The sequence below is a fragment of the Antrostomus carolinensis genome, unplaced genomic scaffold, assembly GCF_000700745.2.
Source record: "Antrostomus carolinensis isolate BGI_N321 unplaced genomic scaffold, ASM70074v2 scaffold34852, whole genome shotgun sequence".
Lineage (NCBI taxonomy): Eukaryota > Metazoa > Chordata > Aves > Caprimulgiformes > Caprimulgidae > Antrostomus > Antrostomus carolinensis.
Window position 1 is genome coordinate 1 of NW_010298272.1, and position 25717 is coordinate 25717.

Consider the following 25717-nt stretch of genomic DNA (forward strand, 5'->3'; position numbering starts at 1 on the left):
AGGAGCCCAGAACTGGGCACAGTGTTTGCATTTGCCTAGGCTGTAGAAGTAGGGCTGCACCTTGAGTTCATCAGTTCCACCAGGATATGCTTTGCTAACGCTAGGGAGAAGCTAAATGATAAAACTCTGGAGGGATTTATCTAGTGGGATTTAAAGTAAAGGTAAATTAAAATAATAAGTAACAAATAAACAAATTAAGAAGGGGGTATTTCTTTGCTGGAACCAGTGCATCCCAGCTGTTAGGGCAGTGGTTCAGGATACGAGGTGACTCTGTTTCGAAGTTCTGAATAGAAAGTCATGTTTTGGAACCTGGTGAGCCAATCTTCTGCAGTCCACCACTCCTGAGATGGCAGCTTCGAATTCCCTGTATTCTATCCTTTCTGTCTGTACCAGATCTGAAAAAAAGACTTCTGTTTTCCAGAGCAATCCTCTCTGTCATGGGACCAGTCATAGTAACGCGCATCTTATACCTAAATCTTCTTTCTGCTTCCTAATGCAGCTTTAATAACCAGCATCTTTTCATAGCAGATCTGGTTTCCTCCTTCTGCTTCTGTACCAGTGTTGCTTTAACGACTGCTTCTTTACATCTGGCTTGTGTTATCCATGACCCTGCTCCAAACACATTTTGAATATTTCCAGAGAAATTTTGTTTAGCAATTTTAGTAAAACAGATGCTTTGTATCCTAAACATTTTGTGAAGCTACTACCATTCTACATGCTTTGCATCACAGAATATACCTACATTTTTCCCCCATGTAATTATAAATGCTGATGCTCATTTACTCCTACGCTAGCTCTGTATATGCTAATATGCTTAATTTGTAAAACAACAAACCTAAAAACTGTATTTTGGCTATGCATATTCTTACAACTTCTTCAAATGCAAACTAACCTCTCTCATTCTGTTTGCTATATTCTGTAACCATTACAACTTGAGACTTGCTTATGCCTTGGAAGAAATCGATCCATTATCTGCTGATATTCACTATTGTCAGTTAAATGTTACAAGAAAGATATAATACAATTAGCATAAAATAGCATAACTCTGCATAACTATTAAAGCATAGATACATAAATGGAACTATAATTATTTGCATTATTGAACTGCTGAGTGTATTATTCCTGAAAATTAAATAATTCATAGGTTGGGGCCTGAGGGGCATCCAGAGGAGTTTAAGAAAAGAGGCTGACTGACTTCTGTGGAATGGATATAATTTGTTTCTGTATCTGCTTTGTTTCTTTATAGTGCCCTCTCTATTTCTGGGTGTATAAAAATATTTACTAGAGGATGCTGTCTGGCACAGACTGTTCAGAAAGATTAATACTGTGCATTCAGTCTGTGTTTAAATATGCATTAAAACAAGTATTTCTACAATACAGTATTTTATCATCAAAGTTATTTCTGATAGTGCTAATATTTGTTTTCTTTATGCAATCCTCTGTAGTACCAATCAGGAATGCAGCTTGGGCAGTGTTCCGAATGGAGAAGTGGAAGATGGCAGTGAGACTGCTTTTCTCTGCTCTGTGGCAGAAGGATCTTGGCCAATTCTCTTCAGGATTTTTAGAAAAACTGATCATGAAGTTCTTGTATTTGAAAAAAGTGAACATGCAGACAGAGTCTTGTGGCACAAGAAAACAATGAAAAGGGAGGACACGGGGACATATTACTGCATGGCTTCTAATCAAGCTAATGTGGATGTGAAAAGCCGTCCAATAACTATCAGGGGTGAGCTAACTTTTATGATAAGCTGCATACTATGTCATTATGACAGGTAAGGTCATGTTACCTGAGATGTTACTATGTATAATTCCCTTACTTTTTTTGTTCTGCCATTGTCAGAAGTTACACAGAGAGATCTATTTATAAACAGACATTGTCTGACTTACATGGAAAAGTTTAAGGGATGCTCGAAAGCCAAAGGAGCCAGATGCAAGCTAAAAGCAACCTGTTGTTGTACTGAGTTTTCAGTCACAAAGGAGAGGCTCACAAGTGAACTTTGCATGCAGTTCTCCTTGAAGTTCTTCCCCAGTGTGTAAGAAGGCAAATTTGTAGTAAAATAAAAGGTCAGGAACTGAAGAAGTTGGTAATGTTGACCTGTCACTGTACATATTTTCTTAAACGTGTCTTTCTTATTTCCAGTCATCTTAGCGACTTGGCAGAAAGGAGTCATTGCTGGATTTGTCCTAGTACCTATGGCAGGAGCAGTAGCTCTCACTGTATGGTGGTTTTTGTACAAGAAGAAAAAGGGTAATTAATGGTTCCCTTCTATTTGTTTGGTGACAAGTGTATTACAGTTAAACTTGCATTTGTTTCAGGAGCAAAGGCTTGTGGGGGTGAGGCTTCAGGAGATGACTAAATTCAATTTTAAAAGTTAAAATTCTACTTAAAAATGCAGGATGGCCCAATTAAGCTGCAAATGTGCTGAAGCTTTCCAGGTACTTTGGGCAGAATGGGAGCACTAATGGTGCTGGGAAGGCACTAATGAAGCAAAGGGTATTGGAGACAGGCCAGAATGGCTCTGTTCTGCTGCAGTCCTAGGTCTGGACTTCAGTCCTGTGCAATAAAGCAGACAGGGCCTGAGGAGTTTTTTGATTGCTCATAGAGCTATGACAATTTGGCTTGAGGTCACAACTCAGGTGTAATTGAGGTACTTCTCTAGTCCTTATGAAACAAATTTAAGATTATTCAGTCATGGGGTTATTCTTTTTCTCCCCATACTGTGATACAATTTCACTTAGGGGTTTGTCTTTTATCATTAAGGTATTCTTTTAGATCTTGTTCTTTCAGAAAATAAGTAAATCTGGTTTATCCTGTGATATGCAGTATGTTGCAAAATATTTGGGAAAATTTGGAGTATCTGGATGTCTCTGCTTAAATTGGGCAGGCTAAAGTTTGGGGTTTGGGGTCTTAGGTTCTCTGTGGAAGAGACATTTAAGGGACCTGGGTGTTAAACAGAATGTAAGACACTAGGTAGTTAATTTTGTGATTGCCAAGAGAAATGATTCTGACTTGGGTAGATAATCACTATATTTTTGTTTTCATTTTTACTTTTAAATTCTTTTACTTGTGCAATCTATTAATAGATGCTTTTATTTTTCTCCATCAAGCTAAAGGACCGTCCATGGAGATGTCTGGGTAAGATGACTTCCTTTATGGTAATGGTGAAGTATTTATCTGTAAAGGGCTGGAGGCCTTCCACCGTATGAATATAGTGTATTATGGCACACACCTGCAGACAATAGATGGTTGTGCTTCATGTACCACCTGCTAACACAGCAACAGGATGAGGAAATACTCTAAAAATAGAAAAAAAAAAAGGCCAACTAAGAGAAATAGAAGAATGTCGGGCCTACATTTGAATGCATTTAGATATGGAATTAAAAATAAAGACATCTTAAAGAAGAGTATTGCAAGAGGGAACATTTTTGACCTTAAAGTTTATTTGTGCTTCTCTTAAAGAAAAAGGCAAAATGAGCTTCAATAGTTAAGAACATGTGGTAGTCAGCATAAACAATGACAGATCTTTGCCTATCATCATGTTGTTGTTTTTATTGATGAGTTTTGGATAATTACATCAACTTTTATTGGTTTGCTTTTCAGTTCTGCCTTGGCTACAAACTTGACAAGTGAAAAACTGACAAGACAGCACAATGATGGAGACTATTATTCAGGTAGGAAATTTTGTTGTAAGACTATTAGTGAGTTGGCTTAATTAAACATTTATTTAAAGTCTTGGACTTACATGGTTGTTGTTTGGATAAGACCCAGTGTTTTGGGAATAGGAATACCAATAACATTCTCCCAAGTATCTTCTATCTTTGTTTTATCTTTGTCTTTGTACAGTTTTTTATGAGCATGTCTCATACAAAGATTGGTTTATAAGTCTGCTCAGACACTTTTACGAGGCAATCAGTTACCAATATTACAGATGGAAAAATCATGGTAAAAGAAAATTTCTTTCTGCTTTTCACAGTTTTGACACAGCTGCAAGAAAATTATTTCAGAGATGAAATTTGAGTTACAGCATGTGGTTCTGTGATGTAACCACAGTATAGCAATGTTAACTTGCCATGACTGGGCACTTTTCATTCCAGGATCTCAATGCACTGTACAAAGACAGGTGGACATGTTTAGAGCATCTGATATAAACAAAGTTACACCTTGGGTGTTTTTTGAGCTGATCATTTAAAAAGAAACATTCTTCCCACCTGTGTTATATGAATGTCAGGTGTGAATCTAAAAGTAGAATTTCTCGTATGTATATAAACAATAATAAGAGCTGCAGCTGTCTGACTCATTTATTTAATTTGCTATAATAAATATTTTGTCAGCTCAACTTTTGCTTTAATATTTTAGGATCAGGATACATTGAAGATAATGAAAATCACATGAAATCAACAGATGAGAGTAAAGGTAATTTCATACTTAAACAATAGATTTTAAAATTATTTTATGATTGAAAGCTGTGATGTTTTCTAATGGTAGGATTGGTCCAGTACTTTCCTTTTTCTCTTTTGTTGTGGGGAAGACTCTTTCCTTTGCTGAGTTTCCTTAGTTCTTTTTCCTTACGTGCAAAATGACAATGATAAGATGATTTACCAACTGCATTATGAAATGTAATTAGTTGTTCTGGATTCCAGGCCACCCAATGAAGAATGGTATAAAAATACAAGTTAGACTCAAAATTTTAAGTTCTATACAATAAATATTCAGAAATCTTTTTTTAAAAAAATATTTTCTACAGACTTCTACTTCTTTTACTTCCCTATCCTGTCTTAATTTCTGCAGATCTTGAAATATTTAAGCATTAAGCCTAAAAATAATCTGCTATGAAATCTGAATAAAATAACATGCCAAATACCTTGAGACACCATGTGGGTTGATTTATATATTCATAAAAATGTGTCACCAAGTACTGTATTATCTAGCACACTGTATTCTTCAAAATTGGTGTTTTAAAGATATTTAGTCAAAGAATAGTACTTAAATATGTGGATAGTGCCATCCGAAAGCATACTTTGTCCCATGTATTTTTGTTTTATATTGACATGAAAGTATTCTCATGGGTTACAGTACATTTTGGCTTGGTTGTCTATTGAACCACGAGTTGAAAGTTAGCTGGAAATGCATCAGTGCAACTAAAGATCAAAGTTAACCCAAAATTAATCCAGAGCATGGAATGAGACTCCTGCATAAGTCTGTATGCAACATAGATGGCAGGAATCTCAATCAGCAATTCTCTGATGCAATTCTGAGTGTGCACAGCAGCATTGTACCACAAGACTAAGAGAAAGGTGCTGCACTAAGTCAATTTCACAGGAAAACTTTGGAAACCTTTGAAAAATCTAGCTCAATGACTCTTTTTTTTTTTTTTTTTCCATTGTATCCTACCTGTTTCAGATTAAATGGCCTCTGGTCTAATGATCTGCATGTGTGCCAGGTATAAATGGGTTCAATCCTTACCTACTGTGGATTGGGCAGCTTAATTAAAACCAGCTAGGCTTTTGCAGATCTCTCTACCAGATTTGAAAAACAAGCCTATTATTCATACACCTCTAAAAATAACAATACCTATTCTGCATTTGTGTGGCAATAGCTTTTACTTAAGCAAAAGGAAGGAGCTTATGGTCAATGCATGGAAGTTATTCCGTTGTGGCCTGAATAAGTCAAATTAGAACTAGAGAGACATTCTCATGCAAAACAAGCATACAGACAGCAGAAACATAGGAACATAAGGCTGTATTGATAATTCAAAATCACTGCTGATCACATTGTAGGCAGCATGTACTTTAAACTTTGTTATTAACTAATATGCTACCTTAAACACTGGTTTTGGTTGAGGTTCTTTTTTTTTTTTCTCCCTTCTCTCACCAATGCTATTGGAAAGCTGCTCCAAAACTTGGCTCTTCTAATCATTAGATCTTTCTCTAATTTTTATTCTAAAAATTCCACAAGCAGTTCTCTAGGATTCCAGTCTGGATGATTGTTGTGGTTCCTTCTAACTTTTACAGAAATCTCGTAGAAAACCATCTCCATCGTAAGGCAAAGAGAGAGTAGAAAGCAACAGCTGTTTCTTGTGTTTGTTGTAGCCAGTACTTGTCAGACAGTAGTCTTAGTAAATCAGGTATCTAATCATTGTCAGGCTTTCTGTGGGCATTGTGGCAGAGAAGCATTTTTAGAAGGAAGATGGGTTGGCATTGTAGATGTCCTATGGTGAGCTTGAAGGGCAACATAAAGAGAAAAGTGCTGAAATTGTTTATTGGCAAAGCAGAAATGGAGAGTATGAGAGGTGATGAGAGAGGTAATGAAAGACTTAGAGAAGGCTTTAAATGTGAGGAAAGTGGAGAATGGGAAGTGTCCTGCCATAGCAGCCGTAGAAAAGGAGAAAAAGATAATGTCAGGGAGAGAAATAGAAGAGAGAGGTGCTGGAGCAGTAATATGGGAGAATCTTGGATAATTCCCTGCTCCATTTGTATTGTACCACTTTTGAAGGTGTTAAATTGAAAGTAAGAGTTTTAGGCACAATCTGCATGTCCCACAGTTTCAGAAATCTGATTTGAGTTGGTCTATTGCCTTTCATATTGGGATAACCCTTAGGAATGGTTTGGCCTTACAACTCTTAGCAGAGTAATTTGCATCTGCCATAAGTCGGGCCTGATCCTGCACCTGTCAAAGTCAATGAGGACTCGTCCATTAATTTCAGTGGCAGCAGGATCAGGCCCACAGTTCAAATGAAGCATGCAGTCCTACAAAGAAACATCTTCTTGATATTTTTGGGGCAGGACCTGACCTTGAGAGTTCTGAGGTGGAGTACACTGAAGTTGAAGTATCAACGCTTGATCCTCACAGAGGTAATAAACTGTCTGGCCTCTATGGTTATGTTTTGGGAGCAACTCTGGGCATGTTGCTACTCCCTGACACTGGTCTGATATGGGCATCTGTGAACATAAGAGCAGATTGTATTTTGTGTGCGTGACAGTTTTATGCCAGTAGTGCTTCTTAATGTAGGTGATGCTGTGGCAACCATGCTGTTGTTCATTGCAGCCCTTCTTCCCCTGGGATCCTCTTGTGCACTTGCCTTTCCCATTCACATGAGGTCTGTGCAAAGCAGGGCTCCTAAGCTGGAGCTGGGGCTCTGAGCAGAAGGCAACCTGCTGTGAATCTTCATGTTGTCAAGTCCAAATTCACTGAGAGCCACTTGAGGCTAGTCACAGGATAGAATAATGGAGAGAACAGAAAGCAGTGGAATTTCCTCCTTTATTAAGGAACTGGTTGAAGGGTCAAAGCTGTAATTAACTCCCTTGTGACAGAGCAGGAAGAGAGACCAGCATAGATTTAGTCTCTGAGTCTGGAGAGGCATGGAGACCATCTTGGATTCTGTGGCACATCAAACAGAAATGGGAATATTGATGCCCAGATAACTTTGCACTCCTACCTGTAGTTCTATCATAACAGTAGCCAGACCTCATAGCATGAGGCTAAGGTATGTGTCTCTGCAACCTTGAAGGAGAAATATGTGCTGAAATTTTTTCTCAACACCCAGATGCACACTTCAATCATTCTGTGTCATCTGGAGAACTGTGATATCACTATGCCTTTGTGTGGAAAGCTGTTAAATCTTTCAGAAATTTACGAAAACCTTAGAGTAGCTAAGAGTGAATAAACCCCATGAGAGTCACTCCTGCTATGGTCTAGCTTCTTTGCTTTAGCTGCATGAGAAGCAGACTGAGGAAGAAATGGACAAATTTGCTTTGTTCTGGTAGGAAGGAATACTCACTTATTTCAGAGACCAAAGACACCACTGTTTAGTTAGTGGTTAGTAATACAGATGTTTGGGCAGAAGTGCTCACTCTTCAATCCTGGCAGCAAAGCTCTCCCAGAACAGCTAGTCCTCCTATTCTTTCTCTGTTTTCACTTGCTGATATCATTCATCAGAGAGTTTTCTGTGTGTTCTAAGCATGCTATTTATCCACCTCTGCTAAGTTCTGCACTGAGATACCATAGTTGTTATACTATGTTATATATTCTTTTTCAGAATAGGAACAATTAAGCAATTAAGTATTATAATTGTTCCAACTGTTTTTGAGTGTGCACTATGCAGTACAGTGGTGTAGAATGCTAAAGATATGCTAGTGCATGATTATTTAAATTAAAAACCCTATTAAATGCAAGATCAGCATCTCTAAATATAGCCTTTGCATCATATCCTGATATATAACACTATATAAACTATTCCTGTATACCAGACTGAGTAGTAAGATAGTATCCATGCCACGTAGACTGAATCCCATTAAACTGCAAACTGCAAAACAATGTTTAAAAGATAGTGTGTAAATGAGATCAGATTATTTTAACTGAATGCTGTCTCATGTTACAGACCTATGTATGACATACAGAGCATTAATTCGTTCTGTAATACTGAACTGTGCTCCAGGTATATTGAGATATGATAGCTCCCTAATCTATTTCTTTTGCTGCACCCAGGACACAAGTGAATGCTTAGCAAATGCATACTTTGGTTACATAAATGGCAACTGCATTGCAAATATTTAGTGTGTTAATCTTTCAGAGCATCTTGAGGGTGCTGCTTAAATGGAAGGAGTTGTATGAAGCTGACTTGCAAGATTAATTCTTTCAGCTCTGTGCTGCCTGTCACAATGAGAACAGGATGAGATTTATTCTTGGGAAAAGAGAAGCTAAGCCAAGTTTCTTTATATACCCTTGTAACAATCAAGTACACCCACAAAAACAATTCAGCCATAGGACTGCCACCGATACTTCTGCCTCATTTATGTTATTGTATAGGTTTTGTTTCAAATCATAATATTCTTTCATGTCTGTCTGTGGGTTATGACCAGCCATTTTTAGGAAACAGACCTTTCAGGTTATCACCTAACTCCAAATTCCTATCGCACCTCTTTTGATTCCACCTATTTTCTGAATGAAGATGAACGATGTCACGCTTACCTTTCCTCTGGGCTCGCTCAGCTCATGCAGCTGGCTGCACACAGAGTCTGGTTCCTTCTGCCTTTTGAGGAACTCCACATTTCTTTGATCTCTCTGGACTAACTTCAAATTAATTCATCTTTCCCATCATTTGTTCCTCCTGCCACTGTTGCCAATATCAATACTAATGCTTATCTCAGGAGCAGAAGAACCATATTTTGTGTGTTATGAAAGACTACTGCAGTAAACACTGCAGTATCTGAGCTATAACAGTAGCATTTATGTCACTTTTGGGAATCAGGAATAATTGAATGCCACCTCAATTGCAGAAGGATGTACATCTTGTCTTTGACAGTAAAGAACTGCTTACATCTGAAAACAGTGGTTTCACCCAGTTTTTCCAGCCATGGCTGCACTAGCTGGTCATTTCTAAAATACTTTTGGACACAGTATAATGGTAAATAGGCTAGTGCATCAAGAACTTTATGGGCCCTCTGCTTCTCTGTGAGGAGCAAAAGCCAGGGTTCATTTCATTGTTACTGAGAGTGGTAAACTTGCTAGAAGCAAAGTTTCACTGTTTTATTTTAAAACTTCCATATGTGAGTAACTTGATACCTACTTTCTGAAGTAGGGGTAAAGAGGCTAGACAAATACAAGGTACAGCTGGGGCTACACAGTCCAGGTCTTATTTGAGATAGTTATAGTGAATGTTAATTTGATATTTAAAGAGGTGGTAGTTCTAGAGAATTATTAAATTGAATACATGGAGACTGTATGCCTGACAAAAATATAGTGCTTATCTTTTCTAAAGCTTAGTTGAGCAAGAAGGTGGAAAAATGATTTAGATCCTTTATTGTTAATCTGAGCAAAAACAAAGGCCAGTGCTAAAGTGAGAGCAGGAAATATCCCTAAAGTGAGAAGGGAGAAACTGCTAATCATGGCTGAGTAAGAACATGCTCCTTCTTTTACTTTTATAGCTGGTTAGTTATCTGCAGGGTGGCAACATTATGAAGTTAGTGGGAACAAAATGTCAAATCATCCAAGTAATTTCTCCTAGCACATTTTTTCAGTGCTGAGATGTCTTTTGGAAGATTAACAAAGAAAATTGCATGGGCAATGGTATTATATCACAATTTAATTAAATGGGTCTTAAAAAAAAAAGCAAGCTAAGGAAATGCCTCCCACCAAGTCTTTCCACAGAGTCAACAGGATTAGATTTAGGACTATAATCTGCTAAAAAAAAAATAAAAAAAAAATGTGTTCCAAATGAAATGAGCTACCTCTCATTAAAATTCTGAGACTATTAGTTCTTACTTCACTGGAAATGGAATTGATCATTTAAGCAAGAGTCCATAAGCATATGAAATGCGCTTCAGGTCTTCAGACTATTTTGCAAAGAAAGTTCATGCCAAAATTGCAAGTTTGAAAGCTGTGATTAGGCACTCGCTGGAGTGTAACTCCTACTGTCGTTGAAATTAATAGCAGTTTTGCAACTCAATTCTGATGTGGTAGCTCCTAACACATGAAATTATCTTTGGGAAATTAGAATGTAGTGCCAGAGACACTTAGGTTCTTTAGAGCGATGCAGAACAGTAACAGTCCTGATTCTGTTGTCTGGCTGCAGATCAGTATGTCTGAATTCTTTAAACGTTTGGGGTTTTTTTTATAGCTGAAGTACAGGACTCTGTATCCAGAAATGTGAATTTTCTTTCCAGTTCTTGCAGAGAGGGAACAACCATATTCTTTTTTATTATTATTATTTTAACTAGAAAAATCTAACTTCTTGGTTTATTGAAGATCCACAGAAACTGAAGGTGATACTGATAGAATTCTCAGGTTTTCCAAGAGAATCATTTTGACTGAAAGTAATGAGTGTTCCTGTAATGCTTTGAGATCCCTGAAGAGCAAGCTCCTAGACCCTTCCTGCATAGGCCCTTATACCAAATGAATAAAGTGGTTTTAAATGCACTTTGGAACACTTGGATTTACTATCGTTACCCAGGGATTCTTAATCTACAACCATGCAGAAACCAAGGAAATTGTTCTAATCTCCTACTAGCCAGGGCTGTGACCATAGAGAAACTGAGTTCTTGCTCTTTTCAGGCCTTTAGACAAGGCTCTGCCCCTTCCCTACTGGGGTACGTGCCTGTAGTTTGGTATCAAAACTCTGTGGATAGGTTTTCACAGATGTCAGATAGCAAAAAAGGAAGAGCTTTTAGCTTTCTGTATCATACAAGAGCAGAGATTTACAGGGGCTTTTTTGTAAACCTAAGGGACTGAAAAGTGCATGTCTAAGACTAACCTTGCATTTGTATCCCAGCTGTGTCCTTGGAGGCACAAATCTTCTCTGTCTGCTTTTTCTTCTTACTTTCTGTCTTTCCACAAACCTTCTTAGCCTTCACTCTTGCTGTTCCCACCTGATCTCAGTGCACTATTGCCACGCTGAGGAACTGAGAGGAGACCTTTCCCACATAGCAGCTACATAGAAGCTGTGCAGTGTGAAAACTTGAAATATTCTTCTGAGACATTTCACAAAGAACAGCAAATTAGATTATTTTTGTACCCATAAGATTTAATCCAGCTAGTTGCCAGAAGGAGATGTAGTCTTCCAAATGATACAGGTCCTCAGGTCTAGGATCCCTAAATCCTTAGAACAAATTGAAGAAGCTCTTCAAAGTGATTCAGAGAAACTCTTCTCCAATGGTAGATGTTTCTGTAAAATTAAAGCAGTATCAATATCAGTTGAGAAGATTATTAGAGTGTTACAGTAAAATTTGGAAAGGGAAGCCTATTTTCATCATCATTTTCATACACAGGGAGAGACATCTCCCTCTCAGAACCTTACAGTCTGGGTTTTGGTGGGGGGATGTAGTTGCTTTTCCATACAGACTCCACAGGCTCATTGCTGCTTATGTAACTGCTTCCTCTGAAAGTGAAATGGTGTGTTCTGTTTGTTTAAGGAGCTTTTCATAAGGCAAACCAAAAAAAGAGAAAAGAAATTGATTCTGTGCCAATACATTTTCCAGCTCCTGTACAGAAGGGGACTGAAACAGTTTATAGTGAAATCAGAAAAGCTAATAATGGTAAGTAAGCTAGTGAAAAATTAAACACATAAAGGAAGCATTTGTATAGAGATTAGGGATAAATTTGTGACTGAATAGTTTAGAAGATAAATGCCATAAAAAGAGATCCAAGTCACATAGGAACATACTGAAAGGCAGCTATGAAATCACAGGTGTTGATAAATCATGTAACACCTTTATGGCTTATCATAAACCATGGTGTTTAATGCAGTGAAATTAATATTTATAACATCTACTTCATCAGTCCATTTGCACTGTACCTTCTGAGTAGTTGGGCCACACATCTGGCTCTGAATCTGGAGCTGAACATGCCCTGTTAGGGCATATGTTGTGTTATCTCAAACTGCTCATGAACAACTCTTTTCCTCTCAGTTGAGCATGTTTGCCATGTGTTGTAAAATATTATGCTGGTTTTGGACATAATCCCAGCAAATATCTATAAAGCCTTCAACAACAAACTCTGGAAACCTTTAAAGCAATATGATCACTTCAGTAGGGTGGGTTGTTTGTTTTAAGCACCATCAAAAACTGTCTCAGATTGTATGTGCCAGCCACTCTACCCTTCCACCTCATGTAACACAGACTTCTGTATGTGAGCATTAGCAGCTTACTGGCAATTACTGTCTATAAATGTTCTCTCAGTAGTGAGTTCAGACACAGTAGGTTAAAAGTGTTTCTTCATAGTTTGCCAAAGACTAAATCAGAAAGGATTTCCTTTCCTCTTTTTGTGTTAGGAAGGCTAGATTTGTAAATCTTAGGGCTGTAAACTGTTCAGGTTTGGTCCCCAACCATGTTACCAACTGGGTTTGTTGTGTGCCATTTTTAATTTTTGATAGTTGTATTTTAATTTACTATGTTTCTATTTTTATAAGGGATTTCCCACCTGCTTTGACACAGTATTCTGTTTCTAGGGCATCTTTCATGTGAGAGTCTCCACGTACTTCAGAAAACATTACTTAATTTTCCCTTGTGAGGACTCGTAAGGCAATTTTTATCTCCATTTTACAGCTGAATAAACAGAGAGATTAGATCATTTGTTTAAGGCAATGTGTTTAGAGAGTGACAACACTGGGAACAGAATTTCAAAATCCTGACTTCTGTCTTGGTGCTGAGCATGTGTGTTGTACTCATTTTTCACAGCCTTGCAGTGAAAAGGAGAATATCCTTTACACTAAAGAACAGGGCCAGGCACTTAATGTATGATCACCTGGCAGCATCATGAGAAAAAAACAGCTCATTTCAGGGCAGAACCCAAAAGCCACTAATATTCTGAAATGTTTTCCAGTGAGTGTGAATTGGACCTGTAACAAGCTGCAGAAGCTGATTGTATAACCCCTGGCTTGCTTTCTGCCAAGGTGTGAAGGAAGCTGATTATTACACCTTTCACCATGCCTATTTTTGACACAATGGAAAGTGCTATATACTAGAAGGATGTTTTTTGAGTTGTAAGTGTAAACTCAAGGTTGGTACAGCAGAGCTATAATTCAAAACACTTATAAGACTGTACTTCCATAAAGTAGGAACTGCAATAAAATGAGATACGATTGAAAGACGGAGCTGAATTAGTCAGATGATAGGCAAACACCCCTTAATCTTGCAGTCCACCTGCTCTTTTATGCTTAACATTCTACAGTTTCAGTTATTCTTGGAAACTTAGTAACAGTTTATTGTTTTAATCACATCTGTTTTTCCTGACTGATACACAGGAAAAGTGTTTCAAATAGATAAGCAGTGCATCACATAGCTAAGCAGTTGCTTTGGAGAGCTACATTACAGTCTATTTAAATGTAACTCTTACTTTGATTTTTGATAGGGTATGTGATTGCAAGGTGGTAAAGTATAAATGCAGTGGAGGATCCCTAGGAAATAGATTGATCTTCTTAAGCACTTTAATATATATTAATATAAGTAAATTAAAGACCAATTGTGAAAGATTTTGAACATTACTAGTGGGTGCAGAAGTTGGTTTACCATTATGATCCTCACTATGTTTGAATATTCTTTGAGATTTTTGAGCAAATACCCAAGAGTACAATCTACTTCAGGAAGTTAATGGTTCAGAGAAACATGTACTCTGGGGAAATGACATTCATTTGGGAATTGGTGTCAGCTACACAGTTTGACAGATTTACTACCTAAGACTTATGTAATATTTTTATATTATGTAATATAATTATTATTTGTTTGTAGTTAACTATTGTGGTTTGGGTTTGCTTAATTAGAATTAATTGAGCGCTTTGTAAGCAATTTTGTCTTTTCAAGGAGTCGGCTGTACATCCCAGAAATTGTGTCCACTAGAGAGGAAGTGGAAGAGCTGTCAATAGTTGTTATGTTTGATGCAATTTGTGACTGAGCTAAAATATTTTTCCTCTTCATTTTTCTGCTGGCTCTCACTGCTGTTCCCAGTAAGGCAGATGCCATGTCAATAACCAGCTTCTCTTGTATTTTGAGTTCTGCAGCTATTGCTTGTTCTTACTGCAAATCATGAATGCATAGTGCAGATAATTCCCTGACCTTTCCCAAGCCCCAGGCCTTTGGCGATGTGCTGAGCATCTGCCATTATTCTTTTTCTTTTTATTTTCCTGGTATTGGCTGTGTTATCTCACACTATCATTTTAGGGGCCCCATCACACTATGGGAAAACTTCCCATCCTATTTGCTGTGCTGCTTTCCTTATTCTGAGTACCATCCCTAAAGAGGTATTACATCAAAGGTAGAGATAGATGGAAACAAACTGCCAAATACATATTTCCAATTCCAGAAGACCTGCATGTGGTTAACTATAGTTAACCTGTTAACAGTAGGAAAGGCAGGTAATTTGTGAAATTAATCAGGTGTATTTGATTGAAAGTCAAATAATACTGTAGATAGAAAACATCAGTCTCTTTAGTTGGACGCTAAATTTCCTCTGATATAATGAGATGTTTAAGGAGGATGCTGATCACTAGCATTGCCTCTGGAGGCAACTCAAAGAAATGAAGTTGTCCTTGCTTTGTTACTGAAAGGTTGGTTTAATTCAGAGAAAAAAGATCTGGTGTTCAGGAAGTTCACCCAGGTATTGATTTAAAACCTTTTCTAGAGCAATAGGCTGTTACTTTAGTATATTGGAGAGTGGTCACAATTAGTACCAGTCAGGTCAATAACACCTTTGTCTAAAAGTCCTTTAGACCAATCAGGATGGACTAATTTCCTTAAAATACTGCTTTCTGTCACTGCTCTGTGAAAAGGTCAAAGTATATTGGGAGTGACAAATATCCAGCTGAGTCCCAGAGCTGTTGCGTTTTGTTTAGAAAGAACCGAGACAGTCCGAGTCTGAAGCAAAACAGGCAATTGTCTAAATCAACAGACTGCCAAGAATGATAAAATGACTGTGGCCTTGCTGCCTACTTTGCCTGTACTGGAATCCCAACAGACTAGGCTGGCAGCTGATGCTCTTCCTGAGGGAGGGGTCAGGATGTGTGGCTCTTTTAGGTGGATGATTTACTTCCATCACACCTTTCATCCTCCCAGGAGGCAGTAGGGGCAGGAAGTCTAAGCATCTCCATACTGATCCTTTACCTCAGCTCCACGCTTTCCCTCAACATTAATCCCAGTTCTTGGGGTAGCACAGTTCTGTTCATGTTGCTGAGGAGACTAGAGCCAACTCCAGTCCACAGATTTCCTTACATTTTCTCAGGACACTTCTTGTGGAAGACAGCGTACGTTCTTGTTCCTTCAGTGAACTCTGCCTTTGCTCTGTGTCAGGTCCACACCTCGCAGAAGCTGGTGATAGGGTTTGCACTGATCTTGGTGTGCGCTGAATTGAACTCATAGTGGCTTATTGCAAGATAACTATTCTTAATTTCTTATCAGGAAAGTGGAAATCCAGTGAACAAAATGCAGAGCCAGCCTTTATGCTGCTAAGTCTGGAAAAATGAATTGGTCACTTGGAAGCAACTGCAGTGGCGAGACAGGAAATTCTAAGAATCCTATTGCAACCAACAATGTACTATGGAAAAATAAATATATCCCAGTGGAAAGAGGCATGAGAAATCTGCATTGCATTCAGTGGTTTGGAACAAACCGTTAGAAATCAGTTCTGGCAATCAGGAAATCTGTTTAAATACTTTCCTGCTGCTGAGCTTAATACCTCTTGTACTTAGCCAGAATTTCCTACCGAATGCCTTTTCCAACATGGAGAAAATTCACAGGATCTATGGATTCATTATGTTATTTAAAACTCAGGCCTTATGAGCACATGCTGGTTGCATGCAGTTGAAATGATGCAAATAAGCCTTCCCTTCTCCAAAATAGAAGCTCTTTGGATCTTTAGGTTTCAAGACATATTCTAGACCAAAGCCTGGATCTGGAAGACATCAATTCCAAAGCCAAATGCTTACAATAGCTTCAGCCAAAAATTAGGCAAAGCCAGATGGTTTCAGTAAGACATAAATACGCAGGGAGCTTCTGACCTTGCTTGAACCTAAAATGCAAGGCTGAATTCCGTGCATGCCCCTGTGTAAGATCTGTTCCCAAACTGCCTGCCAAGATTCTCTGTTAGAAACTGCTGCTCCAATAAAAGGCTTGGCAGAATGTAGTATGTGTCTGCAGTTCAGCATCTTCAGTTGATAATCTTGCATCTTAGCTTTCACCAGTGCTGGATATGGGTTTGAGATGGATTGTGAATTGCAACGATTTAGGCATATATTTTCTTCTCCATAACCTCTAGCAATGAGAAAGGGCAGAGCAGGTGGGGATGACAGTGTCTTAAATTCCTGCCATTAATATATTCCTTTGTAAAAATGTTCTCCTTGAATTTAAAACCCCATTAACTAAAAGCAATAGCAAGAGTTTAAATCCATCAGAAATCCATAAAAATACCTACCTTTATTAGACTTCAGAATCTTTTTAGAAATCACCAGCGCCATACCTTCAGCTCTGATTCTTTCATGAAATATGCAGCTTCTTGTTTGCCCTGCTATGGAAGCTTGACCAATTTTTCTGTATGTGACTAGAACCCAGCGTATCTCATTTTAACTGTTTTTGTTAGTCAGGGAAAGCCAGGTGTCATTTGAAAATCTCTCTGTTCTCTCTTATCCCAATAAAATCAGTGTCTTTCAAATAAATGCCACTTCATATTTTTAACAGGAATGAAATAAAAAGGTTGTGAAAAGATTGAGGTAGCAAAGAATCAGCAAACATGTCATTGTTCTTTCTTTAGAGGCTACATGCTGGCTTACCTGGCTGCTACCTTTTAGAAATCATATAGCCTTCCAGCAGCACTTTCAAAGGTCACAGATTATGGCATTCTCCTGCTAGAGATGGGATACTTAGCTAGAAAGTCACACTTAATTTGTATGTGGATGACAGATAACAAGGAGGCGGGATATCTGTTATTGTGACCTAGTAGCTTTGCGGTAGCAAACATCCCATTGTTTGAAGTTTGGAATTTATACAAAATTTCTCATTTCCTCCTTCCTGTAAGCACAATACATTGTCACAGAGGTTTAAACTACAGCTTGTTAATACCTCACTTCATAAAGCTTACGTATAGTTTTGTCCACTGAAGCTTTGATGTAGCACTGGGTCAGCAGTGTTTTTGTTCACTTCTGTCAGCTTTCAGGACACAAAAAGCTTTTATGTGTTTCCCGTGTAACTTTTAATTTTGTTTCTTATCAAACTGACTAAACATAGAGCAATCAATCTTGCCAAACATTGAGATCAGTTTTATACTGAAATGAAGTTTATGCACTGGTGGAAGTGCTGCAGTCACTTGGTTTTTAATCCTTTTCCTAGGCTAAAAGTTCTGGGTAGAACTGTCTTGGAGAAAACTCATAGTGCACAGTGCCAGTGACACTCGGGTAGTCTCTCTGTGTTTCAGAAATTGCTGCCTGATTGTATTCTGTGTTCATGGTGCTACTTGCAGTGAAGCAGAGTCACAATCCTAATGTAATAGAACTGTGGATGGTAGAAACTGTGCAAACTTAACTGTACCACAAATATACATGGATGTAATCAAAAAGGAGAGAGAAAAAGAAACTTTAGCATTGTTATCTGCAAAGTTAGATTCCCCTGTGTGAATCACCCTTTCAGACGGAGAAGAAATGTTTATGTTTTAGTATTTGAAAGTATTCTGTGAAATTTCTGAATAGCTACATCCACTTTTTAAAAAAAAGCCAAAGATTTAATCTTAAAGTTCACTGATCCTCAATGCAAAGAGCCCACTGGTTCTCAGGCTTTCACTGGGAACAAGCATCTTTTTTGTTGATAAAATTTCAGGTGTCTTTGCAGGATCTTATTTGGCTCTGGAAACTGTATCCTATACCGGATTTCTGTAGTACGTTATTTTCCTGGCAAGGAATTGGAAGAGGAAGTATAATGCTTATGAGAACTTGCCTCTAAAAGGAAGACTCTTTTTTGTCCAGTAACAGCTTGTACTCTCAGTAGAGACTTCTGCTGTAAACCAGAATCAGGAAAGCTGTCAAACGTGTACTGCTCAACATGGTCTTTGAAATGTCTGGTCCCACCCATGATCCTTGAGTTAAGCTAGTGCTTGTGTACTTCTCAGGACCAGAGCTTGAACTTTAGTTGGTAGGTAGCAATTTTACATCATTGCAAGGTGAACAAAAACAGTTAGAGTAAACCTAGAAGTCTATTTTCTGGAACACAGAATTGATCGCTCTGCAATGTGCCATTTCATAATTTATGCATTGTATTTTATTTTGCAGATTCTGTCGAAAACAGGCATTCTGTAAGTATACATTTTATGTAAGTAGTTAAATATAGGGAAAGTGAATTGAGGTTATTGTGTATGTAGTGAGATAGTGTTCAAGTGTTGTTATGTTTTGATTGTTTATTTGTTGTTCAGGGCATTTACTGAAAGCTACTGGGCAGTCCTTTCATATATATCCTTACTGGTCAGGCTTTCAGTACTACGTTTATAGAATGGTCAGCTTTAAAAGTCCATGGAACTGACTGGTATTTGGTAGTGCAGCTTCGGGAGGTAGATGACAAATACTGATCTTCCAAGAATTTGTGTTGAACACCTGCACAGCTTTGGATGTGTGCCACAAATATTCAAGCTGATAGAATGGCACAAGGTTGGGGACGGTTGCTACTTGCTCCAGGCTCCTGATGGACCTGAGGCTCTCAAGATTTGCATATGGAAACCTGCTAAGCTGGTTAATGTGTCACTGGGGACAGAGCTGCTGTTCCAGTTCCATCTGTAAAATCTATAGGGTGTTTAGTGCCAGAGAATCTCCTCGGGGCGTGCCTCCTCACATGCACACACATACATTCTGTGGTTGGAATATCCAGAGAAGTGAAATCCTTCGTAAGATATGAAATGAAGAGTTAAACTAAGGAGGAATGGCTGATCACCTGAACTCTGGCAGAAGTCACTTCTGTCTGTGACTGTTTCCTTCTGGGTTCATTTTCATCCACTGGTATAGCAAGTGGGATGACTCTAAGTACTGGTGGTAAAAACTGAGACCTTTTAAGAAATTTTAAAGGCAAGCAAGTTTTTAACCTTCGAGTACCTAGATATGTCACAGTTACACTGCTCTGACCAGGAGATGAGAATAGTACCATCCATATACAGAGGATCTCAGCTAAACAATGAGGAATTTTGTGAAGGTTCTGTAGGTGGTAAACTGCTTTTTAGGGCTAAGAAGCCAGTGAAAAAATACGTTGGTTTTGTTTTTGTTTTTTTTTTTAAAAAAAGAATAAATACCTTGAATGAGCTGTTGCTCTGCTCTCAAGAGATATCTAGGAGACAGGGAACATACATTTCAGAAGTACTTTTATGAATGCTAGATGAGCTATCTAATCCAACCTCAAACCAGGCACATGGTGTTTTTTCTGCTATCCATTTTGTGACTTTGGAACTTGTACTTAAAAAGAAGAAAGAGAGAGAGAGAGAAACTCATAAATAAGAATCACAATAGCACAGTCTACGTCAGCTTATGGCATCCATTTGAGTTTTGAAAGGCTCCATCAGCGCTCACATCCCCATGGGATAAAAAAGCAGCCCATTGTATTATTTACAGACACTGGCAGTGCACTGAAGGTCACAGATTGTGTTACAATAAACAGACATATATTAACAGGCCAATAGGGTTTATAGTATCATTGTCTCTCTTAGTTTAAAGGTTTGTTTTTATTCTTTGCTCTCAATTTTCTAAAAATAAATTGAGCTGAACCCTCCTCGGTTTTACCAGCCATTCTTTGGAGAGTAACGTAGAATAAAGTTTGTCCCTGTCTGACACAAAAGGAAAAATGGTCAAGAGTGGCTGGGATAGACATCTGGTGTAAGCTCAGGGAGGAGTTTTTGTCTTTTTTTTTTTCCCCTCACACCCTACATAATTTCTAATGGACACTGGATGAAATACTAAAGTTCTATGAAGATTTTTTTTTTGTTGTTTTTTTTTTCCTGTGGCCAAAATTGAGTAAAAAAAATCTCTCCATGGAAGTATAATGAGGCTGCTTCAGTGAAAATACACTGACTACCGCATGTAAATCACTTTAATCATAATTAATTGGGCTATTAAAGCTTGTTAAACCGGACAGTCTATGAAGCAATGTTAGATTCAAGGGAGAAAAGTGTCAGCTGAGAGCAATGTTTTCTTTTTGTTGTCTGTACAAACTCCTGTTAAGAGTAGGGGAGTAATAAAACTAGGTACTCTGTAAAACTACTCCCATTTTCAGAAACACTCCTAAGAAAAGTCAGGTTTATGGCACTTGCACATCTTACTTGAGTTTTCCTAGAAGTAGCTTTACTCAGTTCACATCTGTGACATTGTCCCCTCCTTAGATACTGTTCATGTACTTAACATAGTAACTATTCCTTTTTTTTTTAATTATTATTAGTGCTTTAGAGGACTTAGCAAAAAAACAGATCCCCATCTTCTGATTTGTAAATTTCTACTTCTATTCCCAGTAAAGCCCGTGACAAAAAGCAGCACCATCCCTCTTTTGAACTCTCCAGATAAATGATCTAAAGTGGACTGGGCAGATTTTCCATCCCTTGCTGTTTGCCTCTCAGCTCTTTTTAGGCAACGTAGATGAGTACAGAAAACACAGGGGGCTACAAAGGTGTTTTCTATCCTTATTTTCTTGCAATTGTTTTGGGTTTTTTTTGTAGCTCATTTTCACACAGTGCTTAACTGTGATGTACCTCAGAGGTTTGGTCCAAATGAGGAGTTGTTGATTCTACTTATGAAAAGGAAAATGCTCCTTATAAAGTGATCAAGTGGCTCAAACTTCCTCCCCAGCTGTTCTGCTTCTTTATAGCCAAAGGAATTATTCGGCTCAGAGGTGAAGCTGCTTTCCATGTGCTACTCATTTGTGAGTGAAAGGAGGCCTTCAGGAGCTATGCTGGTCAGCTGGCATCTTAATCCCATGAAATGCCAGAGAAATGACTTAGCAATAGCGACCTGTCAAAAAACTTGTAGAATTTGACTCAGTGGTTTATGAAGAGCTATGTTTTCAGAGAACAAAAAACTTGTAGAATTTGACTCTGTTTAGGAAGTAATGGGTATTCCAGAAGTGTGGGACAAAGGGCACCGCAGCAGAGAGCAGTGGTTTATGAAGAGCTATGTTTTCAGAGACAGGAGGATGTGCCACCTTTTTATTTCAGTAATGATGGTAGAGACTGGACATCAAATCCTGCTGTCCTCTTCACTCTCTAAATTCAAGTAACAGTGTGGGTTCCACTCCTCAGATAAACTCCGTTAACTTACTCAGTTCTGCAGTGATCTTCCAGAAGTCACAGGCAAAACAGGGCACCGCACTGTGGGAAAAGATGGAGCAAATTGCTTTACTGAGTGCTAGCCCTTTTCTTGTGCATTTATCCCTACATGGCTTCTGTCAGAATAAATATAATCCAGCTTGGAAATGTAGGAACTTTGCTTCATCTTCACTGAGAGACCATTAAAAATTGAGCTCAAGGCTTTAGTAAACCCTGTGTACTGCCAATAAGTGTTGTGTTCCACAGAGGCATTCAGAGTGTTTGTATTCTGTCAAGAAAGGTGTTGTGTTAGAAAAACAATGAGTGAAAGTTTGAACTATTTGAACTGTATAAAGGCCAATTGGAGTACAGGTTCTGACTGATTTGCAGTCCAGAGTACCTTGAACCTGAATGTCTGTGACTTTTAGGTCATTTAGAAATGAACTCAAAGTTTTGGGTTGGGGGTTGATTCCCTCTATCTCCTCTGTTTCAGAAATTTGTATCTTAAATGCCATCCATAGGAAGTATTTGCAAAAGAAATGAATTGCTTGGAGAGGAACTGGGAGGAGGTTTCCTTCCTGAAATCAGAGCTGGCAATCTTTCTAAGTTATTTAATGGTCCCAGTTTCTGAAAACATATTGAAGGAAATATCTTAACAATGAGATAGCCACTTCGCCAAATACTAATTGGTATTGTGTCAAATTTACCTCAGCGGTACATTCTGACTTCATATCTCCTCCTCCCCTATTACCTTTTAGATGTGTGTGTTTGTTTGTTTGATTCTGTCGTAGGGGTACATGAGGACTGGCAGCCTGAGTCAGGACATAGTGTACTTTTAGCTGCCTATTTGTTCAGCCTCAGAATGTACCCTCTGAGACAGAAACCTGTACCATTTAAATCTATTTGGAGAAATTTCTGGGGGCTTTTCAGCTACTTTCTCATCTTACTTGAGTGATCCCAAAAGTATTTTGTAAATTCTCGGTGGTGAAGGCATTGCTTCACATTGCCAGCACAAGCCAGCTCTGAAGGGGGACCTGGCATGTGTTTCACTGTGCACAGTAACATGGCACAATAGTTTCAGACAGGAAATGAAGATGAAGGATGTGTCCATTTAAAATTGGGGGGGGGATTTCAGGCAGCCAGGATATGAAAGACAAGGTGATACTCTGAAATAAACATTGAATTATAAACCAGGAATTCCTGCCTCTGACTCATGGGGCAAATCCTTTGGGGGTAAGTCCACAAAAGGAATTAGGCGCCTCAGTGCTGACAGACTAAACTATTAGGTTAGAGGCCACTGTGTACTGTTAGCAGGTATTTGTTGGAGGAAGACTTGCTTTGGCAACTGATGTCAGGAAAGACTTGACGGTTGTGAATCCTCAGTGGACAGAATTATTTCTGTCATTTAATGTACAGATAATGAAGTTTGGGATCTCTCTTTGCCCTGCCCCATTGGCTTGCACGGAGGACTCCTCTTACCTGCACGCTGCCTTTTGTGGTTCTCAGTGCCAGGTTTCTAACCTCTTCAAAGCAGCACACTCCCTTAGAAACCTTGAATGCTGCATTGCTCACTGTTGAGATACCCAAGTGCTTCTTAGGGTTTAATTCTTGTGGGACTGAAGATGGGGGCCTAATTGTGGCAACTGGGCATCTATTAGTAAAGAAGGGATCTGACTTTCAGGTTTGTTGGGTGCCAGTTCCCATAAGAATCCAACTTTTATCAGCAAGTGCCCAGTTGCAGATGTTGGTGATTAACAGTATTGCAGTCTAGCCTGTAATTGTTAACCTAAATCTCCCACTGTCTTATTTCCTTTTTTATCTGATGAGATAATACTAGTATCTCTCCAGGGAACTGTGAGTATTTATTAGCTCATTGTACAGTGCTCTGAGGAATATGTTACTATGTTTAAAGTTTTTGTATTGATCAAAAAGGACAGGAGAGGGCAGGGGGACATTTATATTCATACTTTTTTTTTTCTTTTTTGGTCTTGTTGCCAACAGAGAATACAAGGGCATCCTGATGCTACTTAGAACACTCATCTCAAACATCAGCTGGGAGAAGAAAACAAGCCAAGATGGAAGATGTTGCAAATGTTTCAAAAGCTCTGCAGCACTTATTTATGAGTTTGCCAGGCTCTTCTTTCCAAAGTTTATTTCCTCAGGGGGAACAATAGAGATGTTCCTAAAGCATTGAATGGAAAAAATTACAAATAAAAATTCTCATAGGAAAGTGGCTGTAGAAACCACTGACCTAGGTTCCCATCTTTCATTTCTCCTGCTAACGCAATTTTGCCTTTCTAGCCTCCAGTTCATCATGCTCTGAGGAAATAAAAGGGGAAGCTACAGCTGAGGAAGTACATTTCTACAGTGCAGTAACTACTGTGATGCTAGTAGGATGTAGAAATATCTAAGCTTGCTTTAAACTAGCTAACTTGGTTATCAGTACACTCTGTTGTGGCAGAACAGAGCTCAGCACAGCTTGGCCAGCCGGGTATGTACTTTGACATGATCTTTCAGCTTGTGCTGAACTCCCTGTGCTGCAGCAGCTGGACTGCTACGGGTCTTGGAGCCAGCTAATTTATAGCTCACCAGGATGCTACACTGCAGTGAGGGCCTAATGGAAGAGCGAGCTCTGGGCTCTCGGAAAACTTGAATAAATAACTGTTTAGAGATTCACTACTTCACCGAGTGCTTCTGTCAGTAGAGGCACAAATATTCTTTATTCTTCGCTAAATTGCTTTTCCCTTTTAAAAGTTCTGATGCTTGTTGGTTAGTTTGGTGTGATGGTTCTTCAGGGAATGATTGCCCATCACAGTTATGTCGGATGCAAAATATAGATCTTGAGTGGGTGGATATATTACACCCAGGTCAGTGAGTTTGTACCTGAAAATCCTGTTATGTATAATCCTTTTTCCTTTGATTTTAGTACCATCTGAAGTCATACTTGTGTCCAGTTTGTCCAGTATGGAACTCCATACCTATCCTTTTTTTCTACAGTATGATAAACCACTAACATGGATCCAGTTTGGACAGGGATCTAATCTTCGCAGCCCATGTTTATCTCAGTTGCATTAGTTTAAAAAAAAGAACACAAAACAAAACAGAAAAAGGACTGTCCCAACCTCTTAACCAGCTGGTCTTTGACTGCAGATTAAATTACTACAAGATGAGGGCTACAGGTAAGAAGGTTCTCATTTTAATTAGAAAATAGTGAAAGAGAGGACATGGATTTGTATATACATATATAGTTACTGCTTTAAGCATTGCATCAAAGGCGCAAAACCAGCAAGAAATACAGAAGTGTTTATATCCTCATTCCAAACATTTAAATTTTCACGCTCCAGTTACTGGCTAATATCTCTAATTTATTGTTCCCTATGCAAATGTTGTTTGTATCAAAAGCCTTTCACAAATGACTGACTTCATAGCACTCTTCTGTTGACAAAGGTTCATTCTAGCATCCCCATGAGCGTCCATACAAATGCATTAGTATAAGGAATGTGAAAAGGTATTTTAATAAAGAAAACTCTGAATTGAACTTTGCACTGGATCTTGCACGTTCATATTAGTAACCCCTTGCAAATGAATGCCTGTAAAATTTTTAATTAGTGACGAACCATATAGATACATTGTATAAATTGACATATGGAAGATGTAATCTCTGCAACAAGTGATTCCAGGTACTTAGAGCTGTTGTCACGAACCAGTTTAGCAGCAGGTAAATGCACTAAATTGTTTTAAGAGTTGAGTGTGGGAGTGCTTGCGTTCACATAAGTCTTTTGCTAAATTACAAAGGTAGAAGTTCCTCCACAAACCTTTCCTCAGTCCCTGGCACAGCTCAGGAAAGCACTGGTTTCTGGGAAGTTTTAGAATGTCATCTGGGCATGATGGAGCAGCAGCAGGACAATTCATTGATCTATTTCAACTTGGCTAAAATAATCCTAGACTGTTTTGGGTTTAGCCTGTAATAAAAGTTGTTTG

General features: G+C 38.5%; 1 protein-coding gene across 2 annotated transcripts; it reads left to right on the forward strand.

The window, feature by feature from the left end:
• The first annotated feature begins 2145 nt into the window (after window positions 1-2145).
• On the forward strand, window positions 2146-24243 carry LOC104520653 (platelet endothelial cell adhesion molecule-like). 2 transcript variants are annotated; one of them, XM_010162401.1, is made up of 6 exons: window positions 3128-3136; window positions 3602-3672; window positions 4358-4414; window positions 6784-6852; window positions 18738-18760; window positions 23738-24243. In XM_010162401.1, the coding sequence occupies exons 1-6, from the start codon at window positions 3129-3131 to the stop codon at window positions 23765-23767; spliced, it is 258 nt and encodes an 85-aa protein (XP_010160703.1). In that variant the 5' UTR covers window position 3128; the 3' UTR covers window positions 23768-24243. The 2 variants fall into 2 exon arrangements, with proteins under 2 accessions (XP_010160702.1, XP_010160703.1); XM_010162400.2 differs by lacking the exons at window positions 18738-18760; window positions 23738-24243 and adding an exon at window positions 2146-2248 and having other exon boundaries at window positions 3109-3136; window positions 6784-7095.
• Window positions 24244-25717: the final 1474 nt, after the last annotated feature.

What these genes read in the sequence shown, in the direction of transcription:
- LOC104520653 (XM_010162400.2), top strand. Translation starts at nt 2,194, where the DNA reads ATGGCAGGAGCAGTAGCTCTCACTGTATGGTGGTTTTTGTACAAGAAG. An exon ending in TTTGTACAAGAAGAAAAAGG is followed by an intron (nt 2,249 to 3,108) that starts GTAATTAATGGT and finishes TTCTCCATCAAG; the next exon opens with CTAAAGGACCGTCCATGGAG. An exon ending in CCGTCCATGGAGATGTCTGG is followed by an intron (nt 3,137 to 3,601) that starts GTAAGATGACTT and finishes TTTGCTTTTCAG; the next exon opens with TTCTGCCTTGGCTACAAACT.